The sequence below is a fragment of the Hyperolius riggenbachi genome, chromosome 2, assembly GCF_040937935.1.
Source record: "Hyperolius riggenbachi isolate aHypRig1 chromosome 2, aHypRig1.pri, whole genome shotgun sequence".
NCBI lineage: Eukaryota > Metazoa > Chordata > Amphibia > Anura > Hyperoliidae > Hyperolius > Hyperolius riggenbachi.
In genome coordinates, this window is record NC_090647.1 from 32,480,124 (window position 1) to 32,491,031 (window position 10,908).

Below are 10,908 nucleotides of genomic sequence, written 5' to 3' on the forward strand. Positions count from 1 at the left end.
AGGACCACAAGCATGTCTACTACTTCTTGTTGGTGGGGGTTGCCCTTCCGTTTGTTGTTGCTAAATTTTACCTTATGTACGTTAATTTACAATCTCAGAACATTAATACATACAGACAAACCGACATTTTTTTTTTTTATTATAAATATGATGTATGATGATGCTGATGTTGTTGTCCAAGTGAGTAGACGGCTGATGTTGTTGGAAGGTGGCAGGTCTTCCACACAACTCACCACCCCTCACTGGCAAACGAGAACGACTTAAAGAGCTGTTGCTGCTCAGCTCGCAATCTGGGCTTCCTCTTTGCCTCAGAATAGGTGATCTCAAACACAGTCAGTGTGTCTCTCGGTTTTTCCTGTGGTGGTTCCACATGGAATGGGGGCCGTGCCTCTCCGGACTCCACGTCCTTCCAGTCTATCTGGATGAAGAGCGGCTCTTCCCTCAGGTTTTTCACCAGTTTTTCACGCCTTATCTGGCTCTTGCACAGTAGCTTCTTCAAGAAGTCTTTCAGCATGATGTCCATCTCCGCTGTATAGTCTGGAGATGTGCAGCAAATGGAGGATCTGAGGTCAAAATCAAACCTATCCTCCTCATCCTTCAGGAATGGGTACCTGAAGGACGCCATGATAAAGAGCACGATTCCCATAGAGAAGTAATCTACTGTGTGGTTGTAGTCCATCTCTAGGAACACCTCCGGGGCCATATACAACAAGGTCCCCTTACATCCTTTAGTCATGGCATTTCCAAAGACATTTTGTGCTGCCAGACCGAAGTCAGCGATCTTTATATTCCCGACTCCGTCCAGAAGGATGTTTTCCGGCTTGATGTCTCGGTGGATTATACCCTTGGAGTGGATGTACTCCAGGCCGATGACCATCTGTGCAGCAAATAGTCTGATGGAAGAGAAATAAAATCATTATTAGCATCACATGTTCAATACACAAATAAAGCAGAAAGATGTATCCATGGGGCTAGGTGCACACATAGCAGAAATGCTACCGTTGCAAACCGCTGCGTTTTATGCACCAATGTTACTCCATGGCAGCATAAAAAAGGCATGGGTGTGTGTTTGTACTTTAGCGTTTTTATAATCGCTAGTTTTGTTGCATATAATGCATGAACGCATCAAAAACGCACATCATGAAAGTCAATGGAAACGCAATATATTAAAGGACAACTGAAGTGAGAGGGATATGGAGGCTGCCATATTTATTTCCATCTAAGCAATGCCAGTTGCCACGCCCTCCTGCTGATCCTCTGCCTCTAATACTATTAGCCATAGCCCCTGAACAAGCATGCAGCAGATCAGGTGTTTCTGACATTAATGTCAGATCTGACAAGACTAGCTGCATGCTTGTTTCTGGTGTTATTCAGATACTACTGCAGAGAAATAGACCAGCAGGGCTGCCAGGCAACTGGCATTGATTAAAAGGAAATAAATATGGCAGCATCCGTATACCTCTTACTTCAGTTCCCCTTTAAGTTTTGTATGCGTTTTTGATGCGTTTTTTTTTTTATAAATAAAGATATCTGATTATTTCCGCTTCCTGATGTCTTCCTAGTGAGTAATTTACTCTAGTAAGGGTAATTTACAAGATGGAATAGTTGTAACAGGGGGACTAGCAGATAACCCCCCTCCCCCCCTCCCCCACACACACACACTAGTATGCAGAGCAGTGCAGGAAGAAGTGTATGCTCCCTGCTTGCAGCACCATGTTGCTCTGATATCCTCCCCACAGTGGGTGGGCTCTGTGTGCTGCACACCTCCACATGGCTACTGGCTCCTCTTACATGTCATGTGACAGGTATGCAGCATCATGCACAGCTGATGTAAGGAGGGCAGCTGAGTGGCACAAGCACAGGTAACATACTCTGCTCCCTGCGCTGCTCTGCATATTGGGGATGGGGAGGTGGGACCCCCAGGTCACAGGGGTTACAGGCAGGGCTGGATTTACCATAAAGCACTGTAGGCACGTGCCTACAGGCGCCTGATGATAGAAAGGCTGCTCTAGCTGCCCCCCTCTCTCCTTCCCTATGCAACTTAATATTGAGGGTACTTCTGGCTACCTAATACTAAGGGGCACCTGTAGCTACCCATGGCGGGCAAGGGAAGTAAGGGAGAAGTGACAGCCAGCACACTTGTGGTGTGGTTCAGCAGTGATTTGTAGGCTCAAGGAGGGCGGAGTCTAGGGTGCCAAGACATTTGTGACTATAAGCTCCTGTGACACAAATCCGGGCCTGGTTACAGGGGCTTGAGGGGCAGTTGTTAGCTTTATAAAACAGCAGAGTCATCTCATGGCTCCCAACTTTGGGAGCCCTGCCCTTCTGTCTCTCTTTCCTCCTCACGTGTCCCTCTTTCAGGACTTTGTCCCTCTTTCTATATAAATATGGGTATTTCTCTACTGAAAAAAATGTGTGTTTGATTGACTCTAAACTGTATTCTCATCCTTTAAATTGATGTATTTCTAGTTTTCAAGTGTTAATATGAAAGAAAATGAACCAGGATAGAAAGGACCAGTGTCGTTTGAGTTATAAAACATATTTGTCTTATAAAATCTTTATGGTATGTGTGGCTAGGGGTGTGCCGGGGTGTGATCAGGGGTGTGGCAGGGGCGTGGCTTAAGTGTCCCTCTTTCTCATCTCAAAAAGTTCGGAGGTATGTAATCTTACCTTAGGGTTGTAATGTCAAAGGGAACATCAGCATCATCTATAAGTTTTGACAGGTCTCCCCCGCTCAGGTACTCCATGGCAAAGTAGAGGTAATCCTCCGACTGGAATGTACCATAGAGCTGGGTGATGAGGGGACCCTTCCTAAGGGTCTTCAAGGCCTGACTCTCCCTAAAGATGACCTCGGGGTCTTTCTTCAGGAATGCTCTTTTCCTGACCATCTTGATGGCCAGCTGTTGGTCACTGGCTCGATGGGAAGCAAGGTAAACCTGGAAGAGACAGAGGAGAATATTTAGTATTCGATAGTTAAGATGGACCAATAACAAACACAGAACATTTATATCGTGCTTTTCTCCTGGCGGACTCAAAGCGGCAGAGCTGCAGCCACTAGGACGCGCTCTATAGGCAGTAGCAATGTTAGGGAGACTTGACTAAGGTCTCCTACTGAATATGTGCAGCTTACTGAACAGGCAGCGCCGAGATTCGAACCCTGGTCTCCTGTGTCAGAGGCAGAGCCCTTAAAGAGAATCTGTACTCTAAAATTCTTACAATAAAAAGCATACCATTCTATTCATTATGTTCTCCTGGGCCCCTCTGTGCTGTTTCTGCCACTCCCTGCAATCCTGACTTGTAATTGCCAGTTTTAGGCAGTGTTTACAAACAAAAGACATGGCTGCTAACAGCATGTGATAGGCTCAGAGGAGCTCAGTCTGTGACTCACACGGAGCCTGCAGGGGGCGTGAAGAGGGTGTGTATAGCTTCTGCCTATAACAGCAGAGCAGCACATTCCTGCCTGAGCCTGGCAAAGCGGTCAAAGGAAAGAAGATTAGATTATATAACAGAGGTAATACAGCCACTGTGCAACTAGGAAAGGCTGCAGTAAGACAAACCACATTAGAACAGGTATAGGAACTTATAGGATAGAAGAAATAAGGCTGAACATTTTGTTACAGAGTCTCTTTAACCATTACCAAAGATGCTCAAATTCGAATTCAGGTGAATTCCGGATAGTTACTATTCGGATTTCACCCAGTGACCTGTGTGGGCTGGGCAGGGGGGTCAAGCTTACCTATCTGACGTCTTCTTAGGTCTGTTCCTCAGCGTCTCACATGATGCGTTCCACGCGGCGGTCATGTGATTACAAACACTTCCTTCTTCGGGTTGAAGGAGGAAGTGTTTATACTCACGTGACGAGTGTGGAACGCATCGTGGGAGGTGCCGAGGGATGGACCGAAGAAGATAGGTAAGCTTGACCCCCTCCCCCCCGCCCAGCCTGCACAGGTCACTGGGTGAAATCCGCATAGCAACTATCCGGGTCTCACCCGAATTCGGATTTGAGCATCTCTGACCATTACACTATCCAGCCACTACAATGCAAAAATGCTGCAGGCCAGAGTTGCTACCTGTCTATATCTAGTTCCACTGAGACCAATAAAGATGGCTATCTAAAGCCATATCTGGGCTGACCCCGCCCCTAGGGAAATCTGTCTAATTACTTACCTTGCCAAATGCCCCATGTCCGAGAAATTGATGGAACTTGAAGCTGTCCACAGTCAGTGGCGTCCTGATGGTCTGGATTCCACTCGGGCCTTGGAAGAGAAAGAGAAATCACATTAATATCATCATCTACTGAGATTTCCTATAAACCAAAGCGTATACATAATCAAAGCCTATACATGGTTGTAAAGGTAGCCCTACACTGGCAGATGTCTCGCTGAGATTAATAGGTAGTGAGAGATCTGCTTGTGCTCATCCACATCTTTCCTGCCGGGACCTTCTCACACTTATCTCTACTCCTCTATATGTCAGCCAGCATTCTCCCGCAGGTGACCTCTGTGAAATAGTGATGAACCTTCTACCCTAGAATTTCCCCCAAAGGAGAGATCATGGAGAAATGTGATGGGCTGGTCATGTGATCACAGTGCAGGTAACTTTTGATTAGCTGGTCAGGATCCTTTTGATCCTGTATCACTTTTTATTATGCAAAAGAAACAGAAGTGAGATGTGATCAATGTGGCTGTGACTTGCCAATCAAAAGTCCTACAAATCTATCATATCATCAGAGCATCCACATATTGTCTATGATCTCTCCTGTAGGAAAAAGAAAGACATAGGATACATTTGACCAATCAAATTGCATGATTGATCAAATCAGATTGGACCAATCAAATTGCAGTTGTCTCAAGGAAATAACACTCTTTACTGAGCACAGGGGCGGTGTTTCTAGAGCGGCGAACTAGGCAATTGCTCATGCTCATGGCCCTAGAGCAGGCAAACGCCCCCCCTCCAGGTCTATCACCAAGATAATAGTGCCCGCTCCCTCAGTGTCCTGTATTGATGCAGTACTTACAGTGGAGCACACTTACCTTTCCAGCTGACACGCCCCCTTCCTATGTTCTGCCATCTCCATCCCTGAACACTGGTGCCTGTCCTATGTGACCCGGCAGCGTGTACATACTCACATAGCATGCTGCCAGGTCAGAGAGAACAGCCTCCAGTGTTAGGGGATGGTGACAAAAGGACACAGGAGGATGCCTGGCTACTGGAAAGGTGAGTGCAATGCTGCCATTCTGCATCAATACAGGGCACAGGATGACCATTATTAGTTTGGAGGGGTTACCTTGGAAGGGGCATTCAGCTGGCTCAGGGCCCTGGGGGACAACACTATCTGGGATGTGGGGAGCAAAGGGAACAACTATAGCTGCATTGGAAAGTGTAGAAATATAATGTAATGCGCCTTGATAATAGCAACGACTCAGCACTCATTAATGGTGTGCCTGCTGTACACTCATTGCTATAGATTCCTCAGTATTAACCTCCCTGGGGATAAGCCCGACACAGTGTCGGACTAGCCACCACAGGGGATCGCATGGCCCCGGGAGAGTTTTTTTCAATGAAATTTGTTACATAGTCTTCAGCTAGCACTTGGCTAGCTACCTGTGCCCCCCAAGTGCCTCCGCTCTCCCCCCCGATCCCCGCCACAATACATACCCCCCAGGGATCCTGCGATGGCGCAGCCTCCCGATCAGCTCCAGGCTTTGCTATGGGGAGGATCGGGACTGCGCATGAAGTCATGACGTCATGTCTGATCGTTGCCATAGCGACGACTGAAGCTAATTGGGAAGCTCCGCGGCTGGGTGAGTGTTGCCGGCGGCGATCGGGGGGAGCAGATAGGTGCCGGGAGACTTGGGGGACACAGGTAGCTAGCCTAGTGCTAGCTACGAAGTTTAGAGCAAGATTTATTCCAAAAATCCCTCCCGCGGACGCAGCCTCATAAACTACGTACCGCCAGGAAGGTTAACCTATATATTTGAGATGCGTAATAACCAATAATGATGTAGTACTTACCAGCTTCTTCCTCCTCCACATCCACATGAGGTGAAGCATCAGACAGCTGATTTCCTGGCGCTGGAGTCCCAGCTACTTCCTCCACCACATAACCAGAAACATCAGCTTCTTCATTCTCCTCCACCAGATGCACACGAGGTGAAGCATCCGACAACTGGTATCCTGGCGCTGGATCCCCAGCTACTACCTCCACCACATGACCAGAATCACCTGTGAACACAAAGATAAAAAAATGATTAGCCTAACATTCAGCAAAATGCAACTTTTATTATTATGTTTTGATTTTTTAAAGCGCCAATATATTACGCCGCACTGGACAATAAGTATATATAATGATACAAGAATGACAGATGTAACAAGGTTATACAACATACAACAAAGTTATTCAAACAAACGCTGCAAGATACATGATCATGCGATTATGGGCTATAGTTAGGTATGCTCAGTAATACAGGTACAAGCTTTCACACACCGCCTAGTGTGAACCCAGCCTGCATCCTCTGACACTTCCGCCTTTACAGCAGCAGTGTGCCCCTGCACACTCCGGGATAATTTACTTTTTGTGAAATTGATTGAACCAATCAGATTGGATCAATCACATTGGTCTAAAGGTGCCCATTAACGCTACAATTTTTTCATCAGATGCGATCTTTTGACGCACTTTTATGACCACAAGTAATCGGAAGTTAATTATTGATTGTTCAATAAGGGCATTTTCTCTCTTCAGATACTATCATAAAATCCAACTTTCAGATCGATTACATATTCTGTAAGCGACCAAACAATCGTTTCACATCAATTTTCCCCCCAGACTATAGTTTTCTGTACATTTTGATCAGAAAAAGTGTGTCGAAAGAAAGATCGTATCCGACAGGGGCAGACCACGCGGCCGCTTGGGGCCTCAAGGTCTTAGGAGCCTCGGTGGCTCCGTGACGTCGGCGTGACGTCACTGTTTTCCCGCAGCCCCGCGGGGCTGGCAGAGCAGAGCAGGGCTGCGGGAAGATGGCCGCCGCCGAAGCCCTGCTCTGGAGACTATTTATGTCTCCAGTACAGGGCTTCGGGTGGCCATCTTCCCGTAGCCCTGCATTCAATCAGCGCGGGAGATTGGAGGAGGGAGGGAGCTCCGTGGGAACTGCGCGCCTGAGGAGCCGGCCAGGAGAGGAGACGGGGAGAGAAGACTTCTGCCAGTGCCAGGTGAGTAAATTCTTTTCTTTTTGCAGCCCTAATTGCCTTTATCTGCTGAAAATGTGCCCTAATTGCGTTTATCTGCTGAAAATGTGCCGTAATTGCGTTTGATATCTGCTGAAAATGTGCCCTAATTGCGTTTATCTGCTGAAAATGTGCCCTAACGCGTGCAGTGTGAACGGGGCCTAATTGCGTTTGATATCTGCTGAAAATGTGCCGTAATTGCATTTGATATCTGCTGAAAATGTGCCCTAATTGCGTTTGATATCTGCTGAAAATGTGCCCTAACGCGTGCAGTGTGAACGGGGCCTAATTGCGTTTGATATCTGCTGAAAATGTGCCCTAATTGCGTTTGATTTCTGCCGAACTGTGCCCTAATTGCGTTTGATTTCTGCCGAACTGTGCCCTAATTGCGTTTGATTTCTGCTGAACTGTGCCCTAATTGCGTTTGATTTCTGCTGAACTGTGCCCTAATTGCGTTTGATTTCTGCTGGAAATGTGCCCTAATTGCGTTTGATTTCTGCTGAAAATGTGCCCTAATTGCGTTTGATTTCTGCTGAAAATGTGCCCTAATTGCGTTTGGTTTCTGCTGTAAATGTGCCCTAATTGCGTTTGATTTCTGCTGAAAATGTGCCCAAATTGCGTTTGATTTCTGCTGAAATGTGGCCCAAATTGCGTTTGGTTTCTGCTGAAACATGGCCCAAATTCTGTTTGTTTTCTGTTGAAATGTTGCACAAATTGCGTTTGTTTTCTGCTGAAATGTTGCACAAATTGCGTTTTTATTTTCTGGTGTCTGGGGTAACTGTTGCTGCATTTATTATTAAATTGTCATAGTTGGCTATATTTGCTGCGCTATGGTTAGGCTCCGCCCATACAATGTCATGACCACGCCCATCCCTGCAAACAGCCCCGCCCCAATCCGCCCTCCCGCTCCAACCACATGACATGGTCACGCCCACTTATGCGGTATAGCCACACCCATTTTCGCTGATGTCAGGGAAGCAGGATAGGGCCACTTACTACAGTCCGCTTGGGGCCACAAAAACCTTAGCTGCACCCTTGGTATCCGATAAAAAAAATTGTACCGTTAATGGGCACCTTAAGATTAGACTAATTACATTCCATGATTGGACCAATCAGATTGGGCCAATCGGATTGCATGGTTTGACCAGTCAGATTGGATCAATCACATTGCAAGATTAGACCAATCAATTTAAACCAATCACATTGCATGGTTGCACCAATAAGATCGAGCCTATCAGATTGCCCTGTTGGACCAATCAGATTGCACAATTGGTCCAATCAGATCAGACCAATCACATTGCACAATTGGGCCAATCAGAATGGACCAGTCACCTCAATTGTGGCCATTAATGATCCAATCTTTTTTTCGGCAATTTGATTGGTACAATCTCATTTCGTCCAGTTGTGACCAAGTAACCCTGTGACCAACTGTTCCAAGTTTGAGGACCCTACCATTAGCATTCTAAGAATGGCTTCAGTTTAAATTTCCTATTTTAAATGAATAGCTAAAATTTGGTAGCAGCATAACGGGAGGAGGCGGCCTCATCAGAATCATAAACAAAATATTTGTTTATCTATTTGTTCACATATAACATAAAATCTGATGGAAAGTGCCATCTGCTTCCACCACGCCCCTCTGGTGATGTCATAATAGCAGCATGTGCAGGTGCAGGTGCTGAGCTTCCCTGACATCACAAGAGGTATACAGGCTGCTATTATAACATCACAAGAGGGGCCTGGTGGAAGCAGATAGGACCTTCTGGCACTTTCTATACTGGCCACATTCCCAAAAAATTGCATAAAATGCATATCAAAACACAAACAAAATGCACAAAAATGCACTTGTGACTCATATGTGTGAAATACAAATGCAGTAAAACGCAACCAAATACAAGTGTGAAACGCTTCTGCGAACCGCAAATGCACTGAAAATGCACTTCATTATGACAAAAAATGCAGAAACACATATGCAACAAAACACAACCTTTCACGCAACGCCTAGTGCGTTCCCAGCCTGCATCTTCTGACACTTCCACCTTTACAGCCGGAGTGTGCCCCTGCTAACTCTGGGATGATTTCATTTTTTGTGAAATCGATTGAACCAACCAGATTGGACCAATCACATAGCATGATTAAATCAATCTGATTGGACCAATCACATTGATCTAAAGGTGCCCATTAATGGAAAAATGTTTTCATCAGATCATTTGACGCTCTTTTATGACCACAAGTTATCAGAAGTTAATTATCGATTGTTCATTAAGGGTATTTTCTCTCTTCAGATGTGATCATAAAATCCAACTTTCAGATCGATTACATTTTCTGGTCCAATCAACCAAAGAATGGTTTCACATCAATTTTTGCCACACACTGTGCAATTTTCTGAACATTGTGATCATAAAAAGTGTGTTGGAAAAGCGCATCTGTGGATCAAATAGAGACCTTAAGATTATACTAATCACACTGCATGATTGTTCTAATCAGATTGGACCAATCGGACTGCATGATATAACCAGTCAGATTGGACCAATCACATTGCAAGGTTAGACCAATTAATTTAAACCAATCACATTGCATGATTGCACTAATCAGAATCAATTAAATTGCACAGTTGGACCAATCAGATTGCACAATTAGTCCAATCAGATCAGATCAATCACATTGCACAATTGGACCAATCAGACTGGACTAGGCAATTTGATTGGTGCAATCTGATTTTGTCCAGTTGTGATCTCAGTCACCCTATGACCGACTGTGTCGTATGAGGACCCTACCATTAGCAGTCTAAGAATGGCTTCAGTTTAAAATTTCCTATTTAAATTGAAAGGCTTAAATTTGGTGAACTGTTTTAAGCTCCTCCCACTTTTTCTAAATTTTAACCCCAGTCACCCACTGACTGACTGTGTCAAGTTTGGGGAGTCTGGCTTCAATACTGTGAGAAAGACAGCTTATTACATTTTCTCATTAAAGTAATTGAGAAAAATTTAAAAATCATCACTCATTATTGGTCTGCCTGCTGTTCACTCATTGCTATAGTTTCCTCAATATTAACCTATATATTTGGGATGTGTAATAACATATAATGATGTAGTACTTACCAGCTTCTTCCGCTTCCACCACGTAAGGTGAAATAACCGATATCTGATATTCCGGCGCTGGGTTCCCAGCTACTCCCTCCTCCACATGACCGAAATCATCCGATATCAGATATTCCTGTGCTCCTGAAGAACGCCCGGTAGAAGGGGCAGGTCTACAGCAGCGGAAAAGTCTGCCCAAGAAAGCCCTGATGGAACGCACAGCTGCGTGGGCTCTGCTCCTCCTAGCCGGTGGTGTGGGCCCTGGGGTAGCAGTCGCAGGCTGTGCTGAAGGCTGCTGAACCTCAAGCCTGAGGTTCAGTTTGCGTCGCCTTTTACAGCAGCGCAACATAATTCACTAATGAGAATCTCACTAATGAGTAAATCGCTCGAGAGCAAAAGCAATTGTCTTCACTTGAGCAAATGGAGACAAAAGTGAGCCTCTGAGTGCTCAACACCTGTTTATATACACAGGCTGCCATTATGACATCACTTCCCTGACATCACCAGAGGTATACAGGCTCTATTATGACATCACAAGAGGGGGCGTGGTGGCAGCAGATGGGACCTTCTGGTACTTTCCATCAGATTTTATGTTAAATATGTGAAC

General features: G+C 45.5%; 1 protein-coding gene across 1 annotated transcript; it reads right to left on the reverse strand.

Annotated features, from left to right (window-relative positions):
- Positions 1–228: 228 nt before the first annotated feature.
- LOC137544744 (protein kinase C theta type-like) lies at positions 229–10,707 on the reverse strand. Its single transcript, XM_068265835.1, has 5 exons — positions 10,323–10,707; positions 6,016–6,225; positions 4,168–4,256; positions 2,671–2,936; positions 229–893 (listed from the first exon to the last, which is right to left on the reverse strand). Exons 1-5 carry the CDS (start codon positions 10,648–10,650, stop codon positions 230–232), a joined length of 1,557 nt encoding a protein of 518 aa, XP_068121936.1. The 5' UTR covers positions 10,651–10,707; the 3' UTR covers position 229.
- Between the last annotated feature and the right edge of the window lie 201 nt (positions 10,708–10,908).

What these genes read in the sequence shown, in the direction of transcription:
- LOC137544744 (XM_068265835.1), bottom strand. Translation starts at nt 10,650, where the DNA reads ATGTTGCGCTGCTGTAAAAGGCGACGCAAACTGAACCTCAGGCTTGAG. An exon ending in GGTGGAAGCGGAAGAAGCTG is followed by an intron (nt 6,226 to 10,322) that starts GTAAGTACTACA and finishes TTGTGTTCACAG; the next exon opens with GTGATTCTGGTCATGTGGTG. An exon ending in TGTGGAGGAGGAAGAAGCTG is followed by an intron (nt 4,257 to 6,015) that starts GTAAGTACTACA and finishes TTCTCTTCCAAG; the next exon opens with GCCCGAGTGGAATCCAGACC.